Genomic DNA, 27,383 nt, shown 5'->3' on the forward strand with positions numbered 1-27,383 from the left:
GAGCACGGACACACTAGATAACTTTGTGGTAATATGGGTGTGCCGACGCAGGATGCAGCTATGAAAAACCACACATAAAAAGTAATTTCTCTTACTGTGGTGTGCGTGTGTGGGTTTGTTCTCGCTGGATGAGTGGTGTGTACCCGAACAAAAAAATCGCTCAATTTTTCATTTTTCTAGCCGCGGATTTCGACTCGTGAGATGCCCCCTCTCAGTATGGCGGTTTTACCGGAATAACTGAGTTCTGTGCAAATAATAGCGGAAGACTGTATGCGAGGGAGTGCCTTATAGCCCAGTGAGCAAAATTGAGTGCCCGAGCTACCCCTCTGCCTGCGACGAGGGCGAGGAAGGCTGAAACGGATGAATCCGAACGCCCCTCTGCCTGCGACGAAGACGAGAAGGGGCGAGCGGGCCGGTTCATGAGGGTCCGCTCGTAGGTACAGGGGTAAAAGAGCGGAAGAAACCACGAGAGGGGGGGGTTTCATGCGCTAGCTTGTGGGTTTCATTTACAGGGAGGATAGGGTTTCAGAGCCGAGGGGGCCATGCGAACGCGAAGACGAACAGACGAGCGAAAGGAAGAGGAATACAAAAAAAGAGATAGCGAGATCGAGTAAAAATTATAAGTCCGAGAGAGAACGGGCAGTCGACGGGCTCCAAGTCAAGTGCAAGTGTTCTTCGTTCCATCGCGTGTGATCCTGATAGAAATAATCCAGGTAAGTTTAGTGGACAGTATTCAGTGAATATCAAATAATGTTGAAATGTTTTCGCTTTGCTCGTTTCAGATGTTCAACTAGGATGCAAAACATTTTTCAACGTGTCTACGGCGTCACCAACAAGCGATATTGTCGACGCACCAAATTGCTACGATCGCTATAGAGAAGTGTGAAAAGTGAACGCGAACCCAAAAAAGAGAGCAAAAATATACTCTTCGAAATCGAACCAACTGTGTTATTTTGGCTAGGGGGAATTGGGAGAAAGAAAACGAAGAAAGAGAGGGGACACACAGGAGAGAGGGAGACAAGGGGGTCACGCTGGAGAGTTCATCTTTGGCGTTCTACTCCTTGCGCCGTTTCACGTTCCGTTCGCTTTCCTTTGGAACTTTGCCATACAAAAATCGTATGAAATCGTGAACGGTTCCTGAAAAGTTCCTGAAAAGTGAACCTGAAATTGCGGCCAGGCACTCAATTTTGCTCACTGGGAGCGGAATCCTGCCCAGTGAACAATTTCGCCCTTCTCTCTTTAAAATCGACTGCTGAACCACAGCCCATAAGCTTCTGAACGGCTGTCTCGAATACTTTCCCCCATATAGCGTTATATGGGAGAATCGCTCCGAGCAGCCGAAAGGTCCATGGAGCGAGCAGTGGATTGAATTCTCTCACCGAGCGGCCCCCTGTCTCTCACCTGTGTGTTCTCTCGCTTTTTTCGTTTTCTTTCTCCCATATTCCCCCTAACCAAAATGAAACAGTTCGTATTTTGGCGGTACATTTCGATATATTTTCTCTCTCTTTTTTCGCATACACTCTTCACTCTGCACTAGCGGTTCACAATTTGGTGCGTAGCTGCCTTCAAACGCGTTGTAAAATGCATTGCATCGAATCCTTTGCATCCCATCTGGACATCTGATTGGACATCTGAAACGAGCAAAGCGAAAACATTTCAACATTATTTGGGTGTCACTGAATACTGTCCAATAAACTTACCTAGATTATTTCTATCAGGATCACCCGTGATCGACAGAGAAGCACAAGCACTTGGTACTTTACACTTGGCACAAGTCCACAACAAAGACAAGACTGTCGGACCCTCGGAACTTCGGGACTTTGCGCCGATCTCGCTGTCTCTGTTATTTCTATTCCTTTCTCTTTCTCTCCAACGTTCGTCTTCGACCTGCAAACTCACGGCGATTCCACAACTTACGGGGATTCCTTCCGTTCTTTCCCCGGCAACCAACGAACGCGTCTCATGCTCACTTCGTACGCTGCGAGATCGCCCTTCCTCGGCCTCGTCGCAGGCAGAGGGGCGTTCGATCTCACTCGTCTCAGCCTTCCTCCGCCGCGTCGCAGGCAGAGGGGCAGCTTCGGGCTCTCAAAATTGTTCACTGGGTGAAGCTTATAGCGGAAGAAATCGTATGGGCGCCGTGAGCGTTTCCCCCTATTTTTTTATTCTCTCTTCCTCTCATTCCATATACCTCTCACCTACATACTCTCAATGAATTGTCAAATCGTTCTGATGTTGTAAACAATGTTTTGTATTTATTCATAACCACAAATGTTTTACAATTACAATATTTTCCACAATTGTTTCACTACTCCACCATGTACATGCACTTTTCACTTATCTCTGCGTGTACGTAGAGTGTATCCATCGCTGAATCCTGTATTCCATGTATCCTGTACCATCCGCCCTATCGACATTGTCCCGTACGCTTCTAATGGTCAGCTGAAAATGGAAACAGACGCGGTGCACTTTCACTATTTAGAAGTAAATACTTATCGAGAAATGCTTCCCGATGCTTAAATTTATTTACCGAAATAAGCAACAGCTTTAAATTCACTGTTAAACATTATTTTTACACCGATGATGCGACGTCAATTTGCTTGCGTCGTACGTTCTGTATGAAACAGGAAATTTCTAACTAGGGGGCTACACGAAGCGAAGCGTGAAACGTTTACGCTTCGTGTGGCAGCAAAAATATAAAAACGAAATGTCAAACGTGTTTACGTTTGGGTTTTTGGCACAAGAAAATAGAAATAGAAGAGAAATTAATTGATTTTTGAATTTTTTTATCTGTTTTTTCCGATTTTGTTGCTATACCAGCAAATAAGAACATAAATTATCCTCTGTTTGTAAGCAAAGCGAATGAAAAAAATAATTACGCTCGGGTTTACGCCTGTTTTTTTTTTAATTTTTCCCGATGCGGGAAAACAACCTGTTTCTCCCCCCCGTCTGGATCCTGTCTGGCATACAGGGGGGCAGGAATGCGATGTATCATCGCATTTTATTCAGATTTATTCATATATACATAAATACATAAATAAAGCACATATTTACAAGTAGTTATACATTTAGTCACATTCGCAAGTCGCGGATGTAGTCGTATAGACGGCTCCAGCTCCGCTACAAGGAGCTGTCAGTCGCTACTCCGCTCTGGCTTTGCACAGCCGGACAAGGAACGTACGGTTAACAAGTTAACAAACAGCGTCATTAACCCCACGGTTAACGAGATGTTTGTCGGATAAGTTGTGCAGAAGGCCAACTTATCTTATTGCTGCAGCAGCCGCCGCAGCAGCAGCCGCAGCCGCGGCCTCCAGTCGCTGTTCTTCTCGCCACGCCTGTTGAAGTTGCAGCGTTACGGCTCGGCAGGCTCGGGCAAAGCGCTGCCAGCACTCCGGGCTCCGCAGCATCTCGCTCGCCAGGTTATCCGGCGTGAGGGGGGTGCGGCCGTCGTCTGCCAGCATCTCCGCTCTCTCTCGCTGGAACCGCGGGCAGTAAAACATTGCGTGTTCCGCTGACTCCGCGGCACCAGGGCACCAGCTGCAGTCAGGGGATCGTGCGAACTTCTTTACGTGTAAGTACTCTCGGAAGAATCCATGTCCCGAGAGCACTTGGGACATGTTGGAGACTGAGTGGGTTTATAATTTAACAGACGGAACTTTATTAGAACACAAGAATAACAAACACGTCTTTACGCTGCAAGATTACGCACAGAAGAGAAAGAAAGTCGTTTTGACAGCTACAATGCTGCCAGGGCTGTATATTCAACACCCCTGCTCAGCCCTGCAGTCCTCTAGTCCAACGCCGAGACGATGACGACGAAATACTGCAACGGGTAGACCTTTTGTCATCAGATCCGCGGGCTGATCAGCAGACGGGAGATACTTGAGAAAGATACGTCCATCGCGTATCAAATCCCCTTCAATGAATCCCTCCGGTTGCACCATGAAGATTTCTTTTGTAAGCGATCCATTCAAAAATGCATTACAAACATCCATTTGATGAACTACCATCTTTTCCCGACAAGCTATAGCCAAAACTGTTCGTAAGGTGTGCAGTTTCGCGACCGGGGAGTATGTCTCATTATAATCAAGACCGAATTTTTGACTAAAACCTCTAGCCACCAGTCGAGCCTTGTAGCGATCTGGATCTCCATTCATATCAGACTTAATTTTAAAGACCCATTTGCACGTAATCGGTTTCCGATTTCCTGGTAGTTTGGTCAATACCCAAGTCTTGTTCTTTTCGAGAGCAGCCATCTCCTCTTCAATGGCTACTTTCCATTTCGGCCAATCGTTGCGAGTTTTGGCTTCAGCCAATGTTCTAGGCAGATCCTCAACATATTCCATAGCATTCATTGCACATGCCATAAAATCCATATGAAAGTCAGCTTGCCATGCAGGGGGTTTTCGATTGCGCTTTGACCCAGACTCTATCAAATCATTATCACTGTTATGATTTTCGACAGATTCTTCTGCATCACAACTATCGTCCTTCGATGTCGACTTTGCTTCAGAACTATTGGTCTGTTCAATCACCTGCAACTCCTTTATAGCTGATTGATCATCTTCATTTCGTATAGATTCCACAAAATCTACATCACGAACATGCACTATCTGGCGCTTCATTGGATTCCATACTCTATATCCATTGTGTGCATAACCCAAGAATATTCCTTTCCACGATTTAGCGTCCAATTTGTCTCGTTCCTCTTTTCGAATATGGACGAATACAGTGCACCCAAAAACTCGCAGTTTGTGAACGTCTGGCTTCGATCCTTCCCAAAGCTGAAATGGAGTCATCTCAGAATCGATTGTTTTGGAGGGACTGCGGTTCAATAAATACGCAGCTGTCTGCACTGCATTGACCCAGAAACGTTTGTCCACACAAGAATCTTCGATCATTGCTCGTGCACGCTCAACGAGGGAACGATTCATTCGTTCGGATACTCCGTTCTGTTCTGGAGTATGAGCCACTGTCCATTCTATCTGAATTCCATTGCTTTTGCAGTAATCCAAAAATGGACGATTCTTGTATTCACCACCGTTGTCACACCGGAATCGTGATATTTTCCGACCAAATTTTGCTGATACTAGAGCTGCATATTCTTGGAAACAATCGAAGACTTCGTCCTTCGATTTCATCGGGAATGCCATTACAAAATGACTCCAGTCATCTATGAAGGTAACAAAATACTTCATGCCGCCTTCACCAATCGGATTCACTGGTCCGCAAACATCCGAGTGTATAAGTTCTAGAACACGCGATGATATCTGTTCCGTACGCGATTTGAAAGGTTTTCGCGTTTGCTTGGCCATCATGCACGGTTCGCAGACAATGTGTTCTGCATTCTTCTCGCGATCATTCACTTTTAAACCGATGCACATGTCGTTACTTATCAGCTCCTCTAAGCTTCGAATATTCAGATGGCCAAAACGTCGATGCCACAGTTCTAAATTCAGGTGCTCTTGCTCGACTGATACCAACGAATCACCTGTCATAGCTTTCTTTTTCTGGCTGTTCACAAAAAAATCTAAACGATACAACTTTCCATTACGTGAACCTGTGACAATCTTTTCCGAATCATTGTATATGCTGACCAAATCGTTCTCAAAGATTATTTTCATGCCAGCTTCGTCACATCGAGTGACAGAAAATAAGTTGCATCGAAGCTCTGGTACGTATAGTACATTTTTAACTGAGCACTTAATTTCTTTTCCGTTCACTATCGAGACGATTTTTACGGTTCCAGATTGTTTTGCTATGATGGATTCTCCATCTTTTGCAATCGCAATTTCTATTGGTTGAGTGAGCTCTACTAGTTCATCGAATACTGATTTGTCGTTAATCATGTGTTCCGAACATCCCGAGTCAATGTACCAATGTACTCTGTTTAACTCATTACCACGAGCCATGCACCTGCTGAATCCGGCAAAACACATTTCCTTAGATTTGGCTATATAAGCCTTTGATTTGCTCGATTCCTGCTTTTTCCTTTCAGGGCATTCACTCAATTTGTGTCCTTGTCTCTTGCACTCAAAACATTTGAACTGTTTTTTTATTTGCTTGGTGCCCACGAACGCCGCTTGCACGTTCCTCTTTGGAGATGACGGCTTTGCCCCTTTTTTCTTGGTCTCTTCATCCAAGAGCCGACACTTGACGAATTCAACCGATAACATTTCTTCCGGCATCGTCTCTAGGGCAGTTACCACACCAGCGTAGGTGTCTCCCAACGTCAGCAATATATGACATACCTGGTCTAGTTCATCTAACTCAGCACCTGTTGCGCCAATTTCCCGAACTAGCTTGTCAAATTGTAGGTAATGCTGTTGTAAGGTGCCGCCTTCCAATCTCATTGAGAGCATTTGGCGCTTGAGATGCATTCTGTGCGCAATACTTCTTCGCTCAAATACACGGTGCAAAGCATCCCATATGTCCTTTGGCGACTGTTTGCCTTGCACGTACTCTAGCTGCGAGTCGTGTATTCTCGATATCAGCAATGATTTGCATCGACGATCATTTTTCAATCGAGCTTCGCGTGCCGTTTCCTTCTTTTTCTTTTCTGCAGCACTGTCGTCAGCCTGCTCTTCCAGCTCGGGCAAGTCCGCCATGTTGCTTTTAACACACGCGATCTGCTCGTGTTCTTCTAGCAACACAAGCATGCGGAACTTCCATGCACCGAAATTTGTGCCGTCGAAGAGAGGCAAAAGTACTCGTTCTGTCTGTTCTTCGTACATCTTTTATGTATTAGATGCCTGGGCCCATAACCTGTTGGAGACTGAGTGGGTTTATAATTTAACAGACGGAACTTTATTAGAACACAAGAATAACAAACACGTCTTTACGCTGCAAGATTACGCACAGAAGAGAAAGAAAGTCGTTTTGACAGCTACAGTGCTGTCAACATTCACAGTGCTGCCAGGGCTGTATATTCAACAGGAAATGTGGAAATCCACACGTCCATGTTTCCTGCTGACCCAGCGCGTGATGTCCGGGATGACTCGGTACGTCCAGCGTTGATACCGGCTAGCGTCTGGTTTTAGCCCCGCCGCCGCCCACTGCTCTTGCCACTGGCTGATAGTGCGCAAACGCTCCCTTTTGCGCAGGGCCGTCGCGTCTGGTGGTGGATGGGTGTCCTCCGTTTGCTGCCCAATCGCTGGCCATCGTCGCCCAATGCAGCGTTCGTCCTCCTGCAGCAGCAGTACGATGGACACCATGCTGGCGAGGGGTTTACGCCTCTGCCGACCCGTAAACGTTTTGACAGCGCCGCAGCAGTTTGGCATTAATCGTTAATGTCAAAATCATTACGTTACCCTTGATGTAGCCCCCCAGTAACAGTTTGACGTTAGAGTGCCGGATCGCACCCTCTGTTAGCGGGAAAGAGACAGAAAATATTGCTCGCTGTTGGGCTTTCTTTCTGGCCATTGTCGAGAACCGAATATCCGCCCTATTACAGAACTCGTACGGCGGATTCGAGTGAACTTCTCGTTCTCGTTTGTTGAGCTACATGGTCGGGAGCACGGTTTTCAATTAGAGAAGCTCCGTGTGCTAAATGTGCTAAAATGTGCTAAAAAGTCTAAATGTGAAAGCTTGTCAAGCTCTTCGAGTACGAACTGCCATTCTGGTGCATTTTTGTGAACATTGCACACACAGATACACATACACAGATAGCAATTCAGATGTGCGTACGATTCTTGCTATTATATTTCTGAAATTTGAAGATGATTTCCGCGTATCACGTTTTCGATAGCGACAGTTATAGCGAAAAAACTGAAAATATAACGATTTGCGATTAAAACACTTACCTACCTTTGCCCTCCTTTCTTCCGGGCTAATTAGTTTCTTTACGGGGTAATTAGCTACCACATGAATGAAAAAACCCACCAGTATCCTTTCGGCCTACTTAGCTATCCCTGCGGAGCATAAACAATACAAACTAATTGATAAAATCAAAGACATCCTAACAGAGCTGCTCTTTCCGTAGCAAAAAGTTGACGGAAATCCGTTTGTCAAATTTGAGTACGAGTACGGGTTTCATGATGCCAAAAGTACTCGATAACCGAGAAATAGTTCATCCAGTTGAAAGCTCCCGCCACGGAAAGTTCATCCTTTCCGTACGGAAAGTCGATCGACTGCCGCGATAGCAAAATGAACTCAGATGAACATTCGAATGAATTCCGTAAACGAGTTTGAGAATTGTAATAATTCTACGATTGTAAATCGTAATAAAATCGTAGCGTGTGGACCGGCCTGAGTCAGTCGAATTTTCTGGACAGAGTAGGGGTACAAAAATGTTCGCAGGTTTAACGTTTTTTTTTGTCGATGCAAACAAACGCTTCCGCCATCACCAGCGCACCCTAAAGCGAAAAGCTGTTAATCTACTTGAACGAAAAACGACGTTATATCGACGTTATTTTTAACTAAATTTTTCAATAAAACTAAAAAATAAAAAATAGAGTGCTTTTTTTGATCGGATAACCTAACGCAAAAAATATCGAGATTCGAACTTACGTATCCCGCGAAAATTCAAATATCTTACTACTATTTGAACAGCCCTCGTATGGCCAGATCGGGCTTACGCACGCACACTGTCGTGAGGAAGGTAACAACGTTTTATGTGTGTACGTTTTCGACTCAGATTTCTGCGTATACACACCCATACTATCATAAGTGTAGCAGATGTACCGGTATGTGTTCACCTTTGCGTATTTGCTTCTCTTTCTGGGGCGCCAGACGAAGCGCAAATAGGACCGCAAAAACGTCATTTCGTTTGCGCTTCGTGTGGCAGTAGAAATATAAAAACGAAATGTGAAACGTGTTTACATTCGTGTTTTTGGTCCGAGAAAATAGAAACAGAAGAGAAATAAATTGATTTCTGAATATTTTTCTCTGTTTTTTCGATGTTGTTGCTATACCACCAAATAAGAACTTACATTATCCTTTGTTGGTAAACAAAGCGTTTGCTAAGTGTTTGCGATCGGTTTTGCGGTCGGATTTGCGATCGGCCGACACATTAACGTTTTGACAGAAGTGCAACAGTTTGGCATTTATCTGAAATGCCGAAAACGTTAATTTGCACATCGTGTAGCCAGGCAGTAACGCTTTTGCGATGTTAATTTAAGATTCCTGTCCTCACGAGCCCTGGCCTTCGGTCGAAACGCCAGTGTAAGTAAATCCCATAGAAAACCGAAGACAAATTAAGAGTTAGGTTCAATCTGCCATTCTCAGTTAGAACTTCTTTAGGGTAGGCTACATTATAGTGCGTACTTGGGGTTTTGCAAACTTGTAATCTGCACAACACTTGTGTAGTATAAGGTTGGCGTAATAACATAATACCAAATTAATCACAAATAATTCAACCCCTGAAAGACCACGCTTGTAATTTCTTTTATGATATGACCAACTTTACCTTCAGTCCATTGTCAATAAAATCAGTGTTAGGAATAAATTTAGGAATTATTGATGAAATAGTTAGCGGTTGTGCCTACAGTGGTATCGCGGTCGATCAGGAAGAACAGTGGCAAAATGCTTTAGTGAACGAGCTGTTATCTACGGTTCGCGACTGTCAACAGCACTATGGCAACAAAACCGAACTCGCCACAGAAGACGATCCCCGTGTACTGTTGCTGTGTGACGCATGGGAGCGCATTCTTTCCCACGGGCTTCGAACGAACAGTACTATGATGCAGAATGTGGTCGAGCTTGTCACATATAACTCTGATGGCGGTGGTGAGGGGGCACCACTCTTGTGGGATTTTGCTAACCGACATTTGACGAACCACGAGAAGGAGCGTTTCAACAAACTGAGACACGTGTGGTCGCGGTGTGGTAAAGGACGTGCTTTGTTGCGTACCATCCTGAACGAAAGAGCGCTCGAGCGATATGTGCTGATATGGTTGAGTGATGAAAAACTGCTCGAACAATGTTACGAACCGTGGGCACTGATGAGGGACGTTGAAGTGCAGAGCTTATTGCCAAATGTTGCCACAGGCCTTGACTCGATCCTATTTGCGATTGCGATTGACGTACCTGAGCTGAATATAAGATCGTTGTATGGCCATAGAGTAGAGCAACGATGTGAACCAATCATTGTCACCCACCCTCCGGCCGGTCCAGTGCGCAAAATTAACGCAGTTGAGAGAAAAATCCTTGAAAATGCCTCTCCGTCGCAAGTTGTAAATATCAAGCTAACGGGAAAGAACACAATCGCGGAAGATGTTTCGACCGGAGATTTCACAAAAAATAGCGACAAGGAAACGCCAATATTCGTCGATTCGGACGATTCGCATGATGACTATGGAGACGACGAAGCGTTGACGTTGGTTAATAGATTTTGTCTGCCCGATGCAACTTCAAACGCCCATGTGCAACTGTGCTGTCGTTCTTGCACCAGTAAGCACTCACTCTGCCAAACTAGATCATACGGTTTCCAACAAGTTAATCCCTCAATCGAGAGTGAGATTCCGACTTGTACCGCCGATCACCAGATTGCGGCCGCAACATCGACGGCTATCTGCTCGACATCTAGTACTGATAAAATTGCGACAAGGATGCTCTGTGATCCGGACGACACAACCGAGGACGAAATAACGGGATCACTCACATCACTCGCTGTCGCCCGACAACATGAATCCGAACGCAACGAAAAGCTGAAACGGAAGTTTTACGAGCTAGAAGAACGGTGCCTTCTGCTGGAATCCCGGGTGGCCGAGCTGAGTCTGTACGTCGTCATCAATGCCTTTATTAGTAAAGGTAAACTCAATTTTTATCCGTAAATTATGAAAAAAATTTCTTTCTTTTTCACGAAAATCAATCACCGAACAAACAGTGAAAATCAACGTCTAAGAATGTTGATGCAGTCGAATTGTCTCTCTGTGACTTTTTTTAACTTTGCCATTCCGAAGGCCATCCAGCAAGTAAGCGAAGGTCGTTCGCGCCGTCCCTATCATGTATACGAAATACGCATAACACAATCTCCTCATACCAGCGGAACCACAGTAACAGTGGGCTACGAGAGCTGGAGTATATATCGACGTTACAATGAGTTTTATAAGCTTCATAAACGTCTCCTAAAAGAGTATCCCACCGTAAAGAACCTCGATTTTCCTCCGAAAAAGCAAATTGGCTACATGGTAAGGATACGCTGAGAAGCTTTGGAAAAAAAAAATTAAACTTTCATTTCTTTTTTTATATTCCAGAACGCCGATTTTGTTGAACAACGTCGACAGCGATTGCAAGTTTACCTGAATAGTCTTTTTGTGTCCATACTACCTGAAGTAGCAGCATGTAACACGCGCACACAGCTTGAACAAACGTTCCCTTTTCTTTGCGACGCCTCTACTTAAGAACTGCTAAATACAGTGGAACTGCAACTGCTCTGTAGAAATACCCTTTTGGATAACCCTTTTCTGTTCTGTTGAGGTTCTGTTCTTCTAAGAATAACAAAAAAACCCGTTTAAAGATTCCAGCCTCAATAAAAATCAATTAACGACAAATATCTGGAAGTGTAAGCGACAGAACGTAATCATACATCACGTTCCAGAGGGTTTGTTCAAGGATAGAGCCCTGCGAAACGTCTACTTTGACATCATGGACCTCAGGCCCTTGATCTGTCTCGTACAGCAACCGACGTTCGGAACAATAACTGTGGAGCACGCACAGCAACGTCGTATGCTATTGTTTTCGAAGCACCGCTTCAATCGCCGACCAGGTGGCGCGTTTCTAACATCTAGGCGACACCGCCATGCAAACGCGTAGGGCGTTCGGGTTCAAGCAGCCGTATCGCATCGGGTCCGCTACATCCTCGACGATCATCCGGGCAGCATCAAGGAAACATCGCTGCCAGCGTCAAAGATGATAAAAGTTTACTTGACGAGTGATGTAAGTCGGCTAGACTCAAAACAGCCGTTGCGTCTTTATTTGTATGATCGCATTTGACAGATGCGAGGGTTGACACAAACTGAAGTGAAATTGCTCACTTTTAACAAAAGATACATCGCTTGCGCGGAAGGTGAACTGTCTCGGAGAGAGATGCGGTCCCTCGCTGTTGTCCTCCAGTCGGTCATTAAGCCTGGCGAGCAGTGGCTTTCTCGGCTTTGGGATCAGCAACGGCTTTTCCTGCTTCCATTCCTCTGGGAAGGAGCCTGCTTCAAGAAGCCTTCCAAAATGGCTGCAGAACACGGCTGGGTATAATCGCAGGACAATAGTCGCGGCTGCGTTAGGAATGCCGTCAGGTCCAGGAGCCTTTCGGTGGCCAAGGCCGTTGGCAATGGCCATTAGCTCACCCCCCGCTACCGCACGGATCGTCCCAGTAGCTGTCCCTGGGCGCGCTGTTTCGGGCCAGACCATCGGTGGTTGCTGTGGAAATAGCTCGTCCACGATATGTCACAGCACTTTGTGGTCCTCTTCTTGTCGCAGACGTCCGCCTGTGAGCCAACCCACTGCTGTTCGATATGGTCTTTCATATGCGCAAGGTGAATATGCTTTGGTTCATAGGGCATAGTTCAGTTGTATGTCCACCAAGCAGCATGTGCGGTGTGCACGCTTCGGGCAAGGAACGATCCGGCGTGTACCACTTTGCACTTTGTTACCTACGGCAACTTATGAGAGATCGCGCGCAAGGCGGGCGTTTGGCGTTTTATGTATTTGCTCAATAGGGCAGCACACCAAGACACGCGACTCTCAACACTCTTAATATACGCTTTTATATGTGCGGTGTGCACGCTTTAAGCAAAGCCTGATCCGGCGTGTAGCACTCCACACTTAGTTGCCTTGAGCAACACATGAGGGCTCGCGCACTTGGAGCGTTCTAGGTGTTTGCTGGTGCATGTAAAAAGTGACAGAAGGTCTTCTGTGAGCAAAATTTATCGAAAGCAACAGTTTATAAGTGGTACAAAATGTTCAAAAAGGGTTGGAAAATCGTTGAAAAAGAGGCACGGCCAGGACGATCATCTACATCTACTGGTGATCTACATGTCAATAAAATCAAAGAACTAGTGCACTAAAATTGTTCATAAACAGTCCTAGACCTTCCTGACCTTGCTGGAATATCGAAAGAATCGGCGCAAACCATAGCGAGTGACCATTTCACCAGGGCCTCAGAATAGTGATAGATTGGATGGTCGAAAAAGTCTTTTCGTATTTCACGATAGATGCCTTTAGTGTTGGATATCTCGTGAAGTATGGATCGCACAGTTTCAAATTAAGGCTCGTGCTTTCACTATTTATTGTTAGTTCCATTCGTTTCTGAGTTACAGGGTGTTAACAATAGAGGTCAACGAAGAGAAAATTCGGTACATTTTACAGTTTTCGTCCGATAAAGGTGAAAATTTAACCTAACCTTGTTAGGCTGCTGAAATTGTGCATGGTGTTTGTGGTGTCGATACTCTAACAGCTAGTTGTGATAAACTTTTGTTTCGTCTACCCGTTTCAGTTATTTTTGATGTTAAAGATGCACCTCCCCCGCCGATAGAGTAGTCGGTAACGCTCTTCGCTGTCAGCGCAGCTGGCCAGGGTTTGAATTCCGGGACCGGTTGCGACCCAACCGACCATGGTTTCGATTCCCGATACCGGCGTTGACAGAGGGGGTTGGCGCGGGACCAACAACGCCGCCCTAAAAACGAACTGTTACGGATAGCACCAGCGATAATTGACATTAACATTGTCTCTGGTGCAGGCCAAGACCGCACAGCGGTTGTAGTGCCAAAGAAGAAGGAGAAAGATGCACCTCGCACAGGCAGACCCGCCGTCGAAAATGTCGATAAAATCACAGAAATAATCAAAGTTGATCGGCATGTTAGTAGTCAGAGCATCGTTCAGGAGCTAAAGATCGGGATCTTAATCGGAACGGTACTGGGGATGAGAAATGAGATACATACGAAAATACTGTGTGAGATCGGTGTTGGTCTAACCGTGGTGATGCAGCTTAACCGGTGGTCAAACCAGGAATAAAACCTCTCCCACTTAGAATCCGGAACAATTGAATTAGCTGTATCTCGGGGTTGTCACTCAACCGGCCATGGTTTCGATTCCCGATACCGGCGCTGACAGAGGGGGTTGGCGCGGGACCAACAACCCCGCCCGTAAAAACGAACTGTTATAGATAGCACCAGGGATAATTGACATTAACAATTGTCTCTGGTGCAGGCCAAGACCGCACAGCGGTTGTAGTGCCAAAGAAGAAGAAGAAGAAGTATCTCGGGGTTGGTTTGACTTAGGGAACATGTGAAGGTGTTAAAATTAATGTATTTTATTGTACTTTAAGAGAAAAATGTGATAAATTTATTTTGTTGTTCGTCGGATGAAATCGCCAACTTTCTGTGGAATGCGCGCCATCATTTTCTGCACAATCATCTGGTCCACCTCAGTGGCCAATTTTTTCCGATTTCTCGCCATCTCTGCAGCATCTTGCATCACCTTTTCAGTCTTCTTCCACTTCCTATTGATTGTTGCCCAATAATTTTCGATTGGGCGAATTGTAGGGCAATTAGGTGGGTTGATATCCTTTGCGCTGAAATCCACCTTATTGTAAAAGTGCCACAGAACTACATCCCTGCTGTAGTGGCAGCTTTCCAAATCAGGCCAAAACTTTACCGGACCTTTGTGTGACTTAATAAATGATAGAACTCGCTTTTTGAGGCACTTTTCCTCGTATAGAGTTGAGTTCATCGTCGTGTTTGTGATGAAAACCTTGATTTCTGTTGCAAACCTTGCAAATTCCTTGTCATATCATTAATTTTTGTGCAAATTTATTGGCGAATACAAATTTGAGCTTGAAGGGGACATCTCCCCGTGCCGTAGTGAGACAATTTTTTAGCCCAGGATGCAATCCAAAATCTATTTTCACGTATGTTTCGTCGCCCGTAAGCAAGCATCCTTTGTACCTCGTCGAAACCTTCGCGTACAACTTTCTTGCGCGTGTTTTAACGACTAGGTTTTGCTTAAGTGTCCTGTTTGGATGTTTACATGCAAGGAAAAAACAGTAGTTTCTTTGTAGACAGATCCTCTGATCAGTATTTCTGCTGGCACTATATTTTTTTGCAACATCCCGAACCGAAAGTCCAGGATTTGATTTGATTGATCTCAAAACATTCCAGTTCAGCTGCTGGTCGTATGTTCCACTACGACGTCTACTCTGAATCTTTTGATCTACGGTATTGGGTTCCCGAAAATGGTAAAACACAGCATATATAGTTGTAGTTTGTTTTTTGAGACATTTAAAGTAGACCATGTGGGGTTCTCGATGTGAGTGTGTAAATTTTTTGCAAATTCTGCAAAATTTGCAAAATGTCTCCTTCTGAGTTCCATTAAGCATAACTTTCTATAAACTCCGCGTATCAAGATGAAACTTTCAGCACTGACAGTTGAATGTTTACTGAAGACATAGCTGTCAAAATATTTGAAATCCGACCACCACGCTGCTAGAAGACATACAACTTTTCCGGATTCTAAGTGGGACAGGCTTTAATAGCTAGGAAGGTTCTACTGGGTATATGGTGGAACTTGAAAGGAATTGTTGAGTAGCTTCCGTGTGGCTAAACACTAAATTCTGATCCCTACAGTCAAAAACTGCACTGTTTGATGCTAGTGATTGACCAGAACCGAGCAGAATCGGCCAACGGAAGAGGGTTTATGTTCCCACAGGACAACGAAATGTTACGCACGTCTTTAGTGACTCCGGGACGCCAAAAAGTCCGGGAGCTTGGTGGGGAAGTTTTAATCCATCCACCGTATATTCCGAACTTGCATTTGACCCGGGCACAAAATTAGACTGCACATTCTCTCTTGGACTTACAATTTTTACTCAATCTCGCTATCTCTTTTTTGTATTCCTCTTTCTTTCGCTCTTTTACTCCTTTACCTACGAGCGGACTCTCATGAACCGGCCCGCTCCCCCTTTCTCGTCCTCGTCTCAGGCAGAGGGGCGTTCGATCTCGGGCGTCTCAGCCTTCCTCCGTCGCGTCGCAGGCACAGGGGAAGCCTCGGGCTCTCAAAATTGTTCTCTGGGTAATGCACATCTCCGAAAGCAATCTGGAGCAAATTGCCAGGCATGTTTGAAGAACGAGGTGTGACTGGTCAGTTGTATCTGCGATAGAAACTTCTCACGCTGAAGTACGAAGATGCAAACAACGCACATGACGCGGTATGCCTTCATCTGTTGGTACTGCCAAAATCATTCGAATCAGTCGTAACAGCTATTGAAACAATCCCAGACGGAGTCTCACTCGATTTTGTGAAGAAACGACTGATGGATTTTGACACCAAAAGGCAAATTGAACAGAAAAATGATGACGACAAAGCAACAGAAAGTGCTGGAACAGCATTCAAGAAGCGGATAAAATGCTACAACTGTGGGAAAATAGTACACAAAAAGTGGCCAAGGTTCGTACACTTGGTTTTTGGGTGAGTGGGGCGAAGTCTTGTGTTTTGACAGATGGTTTGTGCTTATATTTGGAAGTTCAAGACACATTGAATTTTTGGTGCGAGAATTAAAATAGTTTCATGATGAATTTGTGTTTGTATTACAGGTAATAATTAAATTAAAATTATTTAGCATGCTTGTGATATAGAAAAAACCTCAATTGAGTAGTCTTCGATTAGTTTTTCGGGTCTCGGAGTCGCGTTCCGGAAAACTCGGTCTGGGATGTTTGAGTCGTTAACATTCGCCATCACACAGTTTAATTACCACTATAAATATTTTGACTACCATAATTCTATATCCAGTTTTCGTCAGCGACACCGTTTGTCAGTGATCGATGTTTGTAAGCCTTCATTAAAGTTTGAACTCGTCCCTGTTCAGGGTTATAATATAAGACAAATGTTTGTAAATAGATCGTAAGTAACCTGCGCTTGATTTAGCTTCACACTCGTCGAGCGGGAAATAAATAAATAATAATATTAACCGCTCGAACATTTTGCCGAAAGTGTTCAGTATGCCTAAGTGCCGAAAGTGCCTGTTGGACGAGGCTTCGACGGGGGTGTTGCCTGGCTTCGGCAGCGGGACTAGCTGCTGGACCTTCCGCTGCTCCGGGAAGCGCCTCTCGTCCAGGTATCTCTGGTACAGCCGGCGGAACGCCTCCGGGTATTCTTTCATCGCCACGGCGATGGCTCCGTTCGGTATCCCGTCCGGCCCAGGCGCTTTCTTGGGGACCAGTTGGGTAGCGATGACGAGAATTTCCGCACGCGTTATCGGTCGTACTATATAACTTGTTTGTGTTAAAAAAGGACGTTGATTTTATTCCAAACATAAACATAACTTAATGACTAGAAGAATAAAATATGTCCCACGCAGCCCACATTGTTCCTCCCCTGTATTTACTCCATAGGGCTATCCGGAGGGAGGAACGGGTATCGTTCACAGGTTTGTTGTGATCGCACTGATCATGGCCCCAAACGCAGGATTAATCTGCTACTAATGTCACTTCTGCTGTTGCTGCTGCTGCTGCTGCTATTTCTGATACCGCCGCTTCCGCCTCGTCTTCCCTCGGTGGTGGCTGCTCCGCCAGGGTCATCGCATCCCTCGCGCTAGTAGCCGTCGTCTCCTGCTCGTGGCGCTACTCGCGCTCCAGAGTGAGGAACTATTTCGGCAAACGCCTCGCTGACCATCGTCCACGTGTGCTTGTTGATGAGAAGCCGCTCCTGCAGGTTGTCCGCAGTAATGGGGTGAGCAGTTCCATACCCCAGCAGCCTGACGCGCACATCATGGAACCGCGGATATTCGAAGGCGACATGCTCCGTTGTTTCCACCATCCCAGGGCAGAAGGTGCAATCGGGGGAAAACGCGATCTTCTTAAAGTACAAGTACTCCCGGAAGACGCCATAACCGGAGAGAACCTGTGTCAAATGGAAGCTCTCGTCCTTATGTCGGTCCTACAATATCATCGCCTTGGTCTTCCGGAGGGGCTCCCCGGCGGGTGCTGTGGGAACAGCTCGTCAGCTCATTTTCGACAGAGAGCAATCTCTTGGCAGAATGCAACCCGTGCACCAAGTTAAAAAAAATGTAGACAGTTAAACGACGAGTCATATAGTGCCGTGAATGCAGCAAAATAACTTTATTTTAAATTCGCTGGTAGCTTAGCTTTCTAGGTGATTCGTAATTTTGTTCGCATTTTTAAATCTCCAGAAAATCATTATCATGATTATCGAAGAGTTGGTCTAATTTACAAATGAATTCGTCAACAGCTTTCTTTAGCATCGATTCATTTTCATTGTTCGGTATCACATCCGCGTTTATCAGGTCCAGTTGTAAAATATACATCGTTAAGCGAATTATGTTTGTACTCTTTTCCGCTAACCGTAGTAGGAAAGCAGAGCATGCTTGTGACGCTTGGAGCATAAACTCCCTCGTGAATTTGAGCAATACGACACGCATTGCAATATACATCGTATCACATTGATCTGCACAAGTTATCATATGAAACACCACCTTGGTAGCTATTTCTCGCGTCTGTTGCGGTTCACACGGGTCGCACTTGAATGCGTGCTCCAATAATGGGTAACCAAGCAGACCAATGAATAGTACCACTTTATCTTGTTTCTCAGTAACCATCAAAGCCTCCAATAACCACTGTACCATTAATAGACCTTGCCGTGTATTTGGTCTGGGCCGACATTTCACCAGTTCGATGAATTCGCTAACGATGCGCGGCATCACATGTCGAACTATCGTTTCATTGGTACCACAGAAAAATTGCATCAATGGCTGCACGGCGTCGTTGGATTTGGGTAGTTTTGCAAACTGTGGTAGCCACTTTATGAGCATATTAGTGATGTAGTTGTTGATCACGATGTCGGTGTTATATGACATCGTGGCTAGAATGTGCAATACCTGATTCCAGATACCTGCGATGGCAACAACATAATCGAGCGATACTTTGACCGTTGAATATACACCGAAAGGCAGAAAGTAGTAAGTAAAAGCCTTTTGAAATACGCACTGGCTGCAGGAAGGATCGTAAAATGCCTCAGGACACTCGTTCAAGGCCGAAACCAGTACCGTAAGAAACCGTTTTTGTAAGCTACCATCTGATTTTGGCATCCATTCTGAAAAATCCTGAAACAGTAAAACCAACCGCTCCTTCAGCCGACGCCGCTTTCTACCTAATATCTCGTGGTATCGTTCGCCGACGTAACGAAAGAACAGAGAGATCGGTTCTTCGTTAGTTTCAAGTAGATCGTATTCGGGTATATCGCAGAGCATCTTAAATTCTCTCGTTTTACGAATGACCTGGGAATATTTTCTCATTTTCTCATTGTTGTGAATAAAACACAGCTGCAGCCACTGTTGGATTAAAACCCTTATGCTTAGATCCCCCACTCGGCCGATTGTGACAACACGAGTAATATAATCGAGCCGCTGATCCCAATGGGCTGTTCGACATTTCGCGAAAGTAAGAAAAAACCTGAGGATTGGTGAGTCTGACATACCAAACACACACCTTGATGACTCCTCGTTGACTGTCAAGTAGGCGGCAATCTGAGTGATACACGGCGGGACTGAACGTGGTTCCGAGAACTTTTGTTGCACAAATTGCAGCATGTGCCGCTTAATTGCCTCTATGAATTGTTTAGTGGTTGCCGCCTTCTGCATACCCGTAGCAATGACTAGAAAGCGATAAAAGAAACATCAATATACAAACAGCATGAGTTTTAAGAATAACTTATTACCATATAAAAGCTGATACCGGTTGGTGCCAGACCACTCCAAATATTTTGCAATCCAAGTGTCGATTAAATACACTTCGCCTAGAGCATAAGATCCCCTCGTTTGAGCTTGTTTATACAGCTGTAACATTCCTTCTGAAATCACAACCATTGCCGGCAGAAGGTTCTTAGCGTATTTGCTTAGAGCCTTATGGAAGCATCTTAAGAATCGCTGCACATGCATCGTTTTGTTGTAGTTTGTGCTACCTAACCGCACCAACACCGCCATGTGCACCTGCGTCGCCACAACGATGCGCCCTATGATGGTATCGTTAGGTGTGGTCATTTGACCACACATTATCGGGATCATGTTTATGTGTTGCAACACTCGTGGAAAAATCTCATAGCCGCTGATAACATTGAGTATTGCGGTTATTAGCAAGCAGATATTATAAATGGCTTGTTCCGTCATATTGGAATATTTGTTAAAGCTCAGCCCCACGAAAATGCGACTGAATATGATATGAATCATCCGTTCGTCAGCCCTTTTCGTGAAATAGTCGATTGTAAATGTGATCAGATTAATAAATATGCGCAGGCTGGTAGTTTCCAAATCTACCCGTGTCTGTCCTGATGCGACTAGAGCCTGGCTCTGCTGGATAAAGTCAGTTAATGACGGGCTACGTGATGATGACGCGGTTGTGTTCAAAAATAGGGTATCAAATCTCGAGGCGAAGTAGTCCCAGAGACGAGTCACAACATCAGACCGTTCCGCCCACATGCCGGTGGCAACTGGTTTAATGAGCAGCAAAAATACACGCAACTGTTGTTCGCTGAGGTTGACCAAAGAGAACTCTTCCAACAAATTTGAAATAATGCAAGGGTTTGGTGATAAGGCTGCCAAGGATATCCCAGTAGCTTTCATTTCACGGAATAATGCTTCATCACAAAGCTCTGCTAAAGTATGAATTAGCCAAACCTTTAACAGGCATCTTTGCTTTGGATCGTTTACCACCAGTTGGATACTCTCGTCAAAGCAACACCAGAAGTTCAGCCGCTCTTCCGATTGATCTGCTAATGCCATCATGCCGAACCATATGAGACTGACACAATCACAGCTTAACTGATAGTTGTCGACGATTTCTTCCAGACGGTGGTTTTCGAAAAACTGGAACACCAGTCCCAGCAAATCAATCATCATCTCGCGGTACAGTTGCGCGAACAGGTTTGTGATTTCTATAATTTTTCTCATATTTCTCCAAGGTTCTTCTTCTTGTTTTTTCTTCACTTCATTCGGCAGGAGCAGTAGCAACCAGCGCCATTCCAACGCCCCATGGAACAGTTCGTAGCTCGTAATCTCTTTTGTGCTATTGCTAATCAAATAATTCTTGAGTATAGGATCAGTCAGTCTCGGTAGAACATCAGTCAGCAACAACAATGTTTCACTCAGTTTAGGATCCTCAATTATTTGCGAAGAGCACACTGCTTGTTTCAGCGAATCCGTTATCACCAACCTTTCGGTTTGCACTTCAACGCCTGTTGGCTTTTTTCCGACTACTTTCAATTTTTGGATGCTATCGACCACAGTAGAAAGGAGACGGTCGCACACCGAAGGGAAAAACTGGTCCACCTGCTCACATAGCATGACGTTCCCTTTGTGTGATGTGCTGCACATTGAGCACCCTGCATCTTTTGCGAACCGCAACAAATCTGCCGAATCCACCGGTCTCGCCGTACAGTTGAACATGTTTTATTCTGCAATAATTGAAACTAGCAATATAATATTCACCAACAACTCTCTATTAAGGTCCGTAGCTACAGTGCAACTTAGCCGATTGATGAAAACCGTCTGAGCGAATGTTTGACTAGGCGGCTACACGAAGCGTGAAAACTAGCGTAAAATTAATTTGTAACTGTGGGGCTACATCAAGCGTAACGTAATGATTTTGACATTAACGATTAATGCCAAACTGCTGCGGAGCTGTCAAAACGTTCACGCTTCGTGTGGCAGCAAAAAATAAAAAACGAAATGTCAAACGTGTTTACGTTCGTGTTTTTGCTCCAAGAAAATAGAAATAGAAGAGAAATTAATTGATTTGTGAATATTTTTTTCTGTTTTCTTCCGATTTCGTTGCTATACCAACAAATAAGAACTTAAATTATCCTCTATTTGTAAGCAAAGCGTATGAAAAAAATAATTACGCTCGGGTTTACGCCTCGGCCGACCCGTAAACGTTTTGACAGAGGCGCAGCAGTTTGGCATTAATCTGTAATTTCAAAAACATTACGTTACGCTTAATGTAGATCCCCAGTTACGCCTCATGTAGCCCCCCAGTATGAACTTGCAGTAATTTAGTGATGATGGAAACAGTTGTCTACATCTCGAGGTAATTCTTACTGGGCCGCCACACGAGCCGTAAATAAACGATCTAACATTTCAGATAAAATCCAAACTTTTTGTGCTTATGTCAAAACGTTTATGCCTCAGCGGACACGTAAAAACCGTTAACAACCGCCTTGTTTACAAACAGAGGATTATGTAAGTTCTTATTTGCTGATATAGCAACAAAATCCAAAAGAACATATTTATATTTTTATATTTTAAACCGGCCACTCGAAGCCTAAACGATCTGACGTTTTTACGCTCCGATTTACGGCTCATATGACGGCCCAATACGAAATGGTTTATGCTGTTTAACGAACATGGGCCATGCCGACCTAGGTCTAGGAATGAACTGCATGTTATCCTTTGGGTACCCTAGGAAGGCTATCCGCCCTATTACAGAATTCGAACTCGAAACTCGATCGATCGAGTGAACACAGTAAGAAAGAAAGCAGAATACAGCAAGCGAGACTACAGAAAGAGAAAGCTATAGCAAAATGAACTCAAATGAACATTTGAGTGAATTCCGTAACCGAGTTCGAGTTCTGTAATAGGGGGATATGAGAGCGCTCGCAGCAGGCAAATAAACAACCAGAGCGCTGCTATAAAAAAACATTTCTTGCACGGGTTTATTATGACAATCGTGTTGTCAAAAATAACGACAATGAAATTTTTCGCTCCAACCGTCAAATGAAATTCTCCAACATAATATTTTAGCCATGATATCCGAAATAATGTGGCAGAACTATTTATTTTTTTTTTAACGAATCTATCTTTTTCACCATAGAAGCGTTTGTGATTAATAATAAAAACCTATTTAATACTTATCTTCGAAACTGGGGAGGTCCAGTTTGGTAAAAAAGAAATAAAATGATTGAAATTCTGTAAATGAAATACATTGTACAGACTCGTAGCAGATGACCAACATTAGTTTGAGGCAATATAGGGTACATAATAAGTACAGAGCGACAATCAGACCATGATGCTGGGACCGAGGTTATCTTTTCGACGCTTCCTTGATTTACGAGCTGAAAGCGATTCCTGACCGCTGTCCGTGTTCGAATCACTATCACTTCCATCACTGCTTGAACTAGAAGATGAAGAGCTAGAGTTGCTTGAGCTATCCGACGCCACACCTGTGCCCTGGTGAAGATCTGTTTCTGATGCTATCTTCGCCAGTTCCGGCTCAAACGATTGCAGTACTTTGTACCATTTGTTTGACAACTTCGGCCTACCACGCACCGTTTTATGCCAAACTATAGGAAAGTTGGTACGACTGCAAAAATTTTGTGTCACCGCAACGGTATCGTCTAGGTTGAGGACGACATGCCACCAACCACCAGGCACGAAAACTGTCTCACCCGGTTTTTGTAGAATCTCTAACTAAAAGGCACAACAAACACATTACAATGTTAGATAAGGTAATTTTGCCAATATGGTGGAGAACAACTACCAACCGGTTTGCAGTCACTTGGCCAGTCGATTTGCTTCGTCCGGGGATAAATCATACTGAACCAGGTGATAGCTTCATCACGTTGCTTTCCTCCTATGTTACCAGTAACCTTGAGCAGCTCTTTCGGTGTGTGTGTAGGAAACAGACACCAACGCTTGTGGCCTCGTACGAGCGCATTCCAGGCACTGGTGCCTAGAGGATCGATATGAATCCCAGTGCCGGAGCGAGCTGGTCCCATCACAAACCACCGATAGGGTGGGCGGCGTTCTTCACCAGCATGCTTGAACAGATCGTCCCGAAAATAAACTGGCACGTCGTAATCTTCAAGCAGTTTGCAGCGCCTGTGATGCTGCAAAAAAAAACGATTAGTTTAATGATTTCGCCATACTTTAAAAGCCCGGTATTGTTTCGTTTTCATACATCACCGAAACTGCTGTCGAATATGTACAACGGACTGTCATCCGTCGTGGTGCGCATGTACTCAACGTAGTATTTAATTTTCATTTTGACGCTGTAACCGTCGTTATCTTCGCCGCACTTGAACTTTTGATTGCGATACTTTTTGGCTAGCCGTTCCAGCGTCCACTTTTGTTCAGCCTTCCATCCCTTTTGCATGCCTTCTATTACAACAGGTTTATACGTACGCTCGTAGCGTTCGATGAACTGTTCCTGGCTCACCTTGGCAACATCAATGCGCTCGACATTATCGTCGAAGTTACGATACAATTCAAACTTCTGATGGTATTCTAATTGTACCCATGCCGATTTTGCATAAAGTTCTAGATGGAAGCAGCACACCCCAAAAGAAAAAAGAAAAGCGATTAACTTAGATTTGTTGACACTGTGCGAGGTAGTACAAAGAATAGCAAAACATAGTTAAATTTACCAGAAAAACAGAAAAATAATGTAACAAACACGGGAAAACATATTTTCTATTCAAAAATTTTTTTTAAACATTTGCATACTCATATTCTGAACTTTGTGATGGATAGTCTAGAACCTCAATACCGCAATTTTAAAGGAATTGCAAGAGTACTTGTGCCTTATATGTAAAAATCTTGTTGTATGGTAAAATCTTAACCAAGAAGAGGAAATTTATTTTTGGAAATGGCTACTTCTATCATGAAGATTTGGTTTTCAACAGTACCTTAAGGGTTGCGTCTGTCTTATTTAGTTCTTAGTGTTAGTTTTGTGCATTTATCGAACCTTACAAACGACTCATCAGAACAGAGCCTTTTTCCCAGCAAATTGGGTATGTTGAAATATGTGTATGGTAAAATAGTTCTAAGGTAACTAGAATACTAAGAATCTAAATCTAAAACTAACTTGCTACATTTAAACAAAAGTGGTAAAAACTAAAAATGCATGAAATGTTTTAAATGATCTGATTGTCTGATTATCTTATGATGGTCCAATGTGTCTGCGCAGCGATTATCGTAGCGTGTGGACCGGCCTTTAGGTCGTCTAAATCACATTAAGAACGCAAACAATACAACGACAATCTCACTTGGTTTGTGGTACACGGTCTGTCATTTTGCGGAGCTTAATTTTTTATATAGAGTTGATACTAACATCTTTCACCATGCAGTATATTAATGATGCCTTTGCAGTTGTTTGTTTCGCGAATGCAATTTCAACGAACTATGAGGGCACGACTAAGTAACGCCCGGACTTAAGCCAATCAAGGCGCTGCCGCGCCTTAAAACAACTGGCTTAAAGCTGAAACAATTTCTACAGAGCCGTATTAACTTACCTGGTCTAGCTTTACGTTTTACTTCACGCACACGCTTCCGAGTTCGATGAGATAATTTTACAGGTTCAGCCATTTAACTACTATCAGCCGTGATTACAGGATGACTGAACGATTCAGAACAGACGCATCAGCAAAGACGAACTAAACTGAACTAGAAAATTTCATTTGTTTCTCCAAATTTTTTTTTTTTATCTTTTACTGGGAGGCCACACGAAGCGTAAAAACTAACGTAAAATTATTTTGTAATGCCAAACCGTTTACGGTTCGTGTGCAGCAAACATATAAAATCGAAATGTCAAACGTGTTTAGGTTCGTGTTTTTGGTCTGAGAAAATAGAAATAGAAGAGAAATAAACTTATTTATGAAATTTATGATTTATGAAAATTTTTTTGTTTTTTTTCGATTTTGTTGCTATACCCGCAAATAAGAACTTATATTATCGTCTGTTTGTAAACAAAGCGTTTGCTAACAGTGTTCACGGTCGGATTCGCGGTCGGCCGAGGTGTAAACAGTTTGGCATTACAAATTAATTTTACGCTTCGTTAGGCCTCCCAGTTAGAGGAACAGACTGGACTGTGTTTATTTCTACAACTGTTACTGGAGGGCTACATGAGGCGTGAAAACTAGCGTAAAATTAATTTGTAATGTCAAACTGTTTACGCCTCGGCCAAAAACATATACGTTTTGACAGAAGCGCAGCAGTTTGGCATTAATCTGTAACGTCAAAAGCATTACGTTACGCCTCATGTAGTCCCCCAGTTAGGGTTAACATTCAGGGTAAGCACTTTTATTCTTGTTACCCTTTTAACACTTATAACGCACCAACCGTAGCAATACACTTTCAATTTTCTTAGCGTTCAGCTGGCATGAACATAAACCGAAATCTGTATTCGTGCTTTTCTGATTTGAAATAAACACGCGGCTTGGTGATAAAGATTAAAATAAAGCAAATAATAGTATGACGTACTAGGAAAACCAGGTGGTCGTAGGAAATGAGAGTAAAAGCCTAGTAAAAGAGAGCCTAGCCGTTCTGCTTCATCTACGAGTACCAAAGAAACGAGTTCGCACGAATACAAGAAATTACTCTATGCTTCGCTGTAATGTAAAATTTTCAGATACGTGTCGAAAATTTTATACTGTTCTCAATTCCTTCGCAACCTTGTTTAATTGATCTTCAATCGCTGTGAAAATTAGCTAAGAAATTACCGAATGTTGTAAAAGTGGCGTTGTTGTCTTTAAAAATATTCCAAATGCTCACTTTTATGGAGAAGTTTCGGGATCATGTTTCCGGTTAAATGTGACTCGATTTAACAAAACTCCGAATGATTAGATATCACTATGAAAACTTGGACAAATGTTAAAATCTGTTTACAACACCCCAAAACAAAAAAGGAAATATTGGCTTCAACCACTAGAACACACGGGGAGCATACTGATGGGAAAGTCTCTCACTGAGGGGGCCAGATAAGGCATAACGTAATGTTTTTGACATTACAGATTAATGCCAAACTGCTGCGCCTCTGTCAAAACGATTGCGGGTTAGTCGACGGCGAATCCGACCGTAAACATTGTTAGCAAACGCTTTGTTTGCAAACAGAGGATACTATATGTTCTTATTTGCTGATATAGCAACAAAATCGAAAAAACCCAAAAAAAATCCATAAATCAATTTATTTTTCTTCTATTTCTATTTTCTCGGACCAAAAACACGAACGTAAACACGTTTCACATTTCGTTTTCATATTTTGCTGCCACACGAAGCGTAAACGATTTGACATAACAAATTAATTTTACCCTAGTTCTTACTGGGAGCTACATGAGGCGTGAAAACTAGCGTAAAATTAACTTGTAATGCCAAACCGTTTACGCTTCGTGTGGCAGCAAAAATATAAAAACGAAATGTCAAACGTGTTTACGTTCGTGTTTTTGGTTCAAGAAAATAGAAATAGAAAAGAAATTAATTGATTTCTGATTTTTTTACCTGTTTTTCCGATTTTGTTGCTATACCAGCAAATAAGAACATAAATTATCCTCTGTTTGTAAGCAAAGCGTTTGAAAACAATAATTACGCTCGGGTTTACGCCTCTGCCGACCCGTAAACGTTTTGACAGCGCCGCAGCAGTTTGGCATTAATCGTTAAGCCATCTTCACACAGGGAA

At 43.7% G+C, this 27,383-nt stretch overlaps 3 protein-coding genes across 12 annotated transcripts; 1 reads left to right on the top strand and 2 right to left on the bottom strand.

Moving 5' to 3' along the window:
- The first annotated feature begins 9,152 nt into the window (after positions 1-9,152).
- LOC131214156 (sorting nexin-29) lies at positions 9,153-11,478 on the top strand. Of its 3 annotated transcripts, XR_009157009.1 has the most exons (4): positions 9,154-10,714; positions 10,823-10,910; positions 10,982-11,126; positions 11,193-11,333. XR_009157009.1 is itself a non-coding variant. In XM_058208541.1 (3 exons), exons 1-3 carry the CDS (start codon positions 9,390-9,392, stop codon positions 11,337-11,339), a joined length of 1,776 nt encoding a protein of 591 aa, XP_058064524.1. In that variant the 5' UTR covers positions 9,156-9,389; the 3' UTR covers positions 11,340-11,478. The 3 variants fall into 3 exon arrangements, 1 of the variants encoding a protein (XP_058064524.1); XR_009157008.1 differs by having other exon boundaries at positions 9,153-10,746; positions 10,899-11,126; XM_058208541.1 differs by having other exon boundaries at positions 9,156-10,714; positions 10,823-11,126; positions 11,193-11,478.
- A 6,549-nt stretch (positions 11,479-18,027) lies between these two features.
- On the bottom strand, positions 18,028-21,857 carry LOC131214154 (protein MMS22-like). 2 transcript variants are annotated; one of them, XM_058208540.1, is made up of 4 exons: positions 21,455-21,857; positions 21,150-21,390; positions 19,660-19,953; positions 18,028-19,596 (listed from the first exon to the last, which is right to left on the bottom strand). In XM_058208540.1, exons 3-4 carry the CDS (start codon positions 19,922-19,924, stop codon positions 18,104-18,106), a joined length of 1,758 nt encoding a protein of 585 aa, XP_058064523.1. In that variant the 5' UTR covers positions 19,925-19,953; positions 21,150-21,390; positions 21,455-21,857; the 3' UTR covers positions 18,028-18,103. The 2 variants fall into 2 exon arrangements, with proteins under 2 accessions (XP_058064523.1, XP_058064522.1); XM_058208539.1 differs by having other exon boundaries at positions 19,660-21,390.
- An 892-nt stretch (positions 21,858-22,749) lies between these two features.
- Positions 22,750-26,636, bottom strand: LOC131214147 (bifunctional arginine demethylase and lysyl-hydroxylase PSR). Of its 7 annotated transcripts, XM_058208515.1 has the most exons (6): positions 26,483-26,569; positions 26,383-26,418; positions 25,225-25,375; positions 23,892-24,250; positions 23,476-23,820; positions 22,750-23,401 (listed from the first exon to the last, which is right to left on the bottom strand). In XM_058208515.1, the coding sequence occupies exons 3-6, from the start codon at positions 25,295-25,297 to the stop codon at positions 22,991-22,993; spliced, it is 1,188 nt and encodes a 395-aa protein (XP_058064498.1). In that variant the 5' UTR covers positions 25,298-25,375; positions 26,383-26,418; positions 26,483-26,569; the 3' UTR covers positions 22,750-22,990. The 7 variants fall into 7 exon arrangements, with proteins under 7 accessions (XP_058064498.1, XP_058064503.1, XP_058064499.1 ...); XM_058208520.1 differs by lacking the exon at positions 26,383-26,418 and having other exon boundaries at positions 25,225-25,328; positions 26,483-26,618; XM_058208516.1 differs by lacking the exon at positions 26,383-26,418 and having other exon boundaries at positions 25,225-25,365; positions 26,483-26,604.
- Positions 26,637-27,383: the final 747 nt, after the last annotated feature.

The sequence above is a fragment of the Anopheles bellator genome (assembly GCF_943735745.2).
Source record: "Anopheles bellator chromosome X unlocalized genomic scaffold, idAnoBellAS_SP24_06.2 X_unloc_3, whole genome shotgun sequence".
Classification (NCBI taxonomy): Eukaryota; Metazoa; Arthropoda; class Insecta; order Diptera; family Culicidae; genus Anopheles; species Anopheles bellator.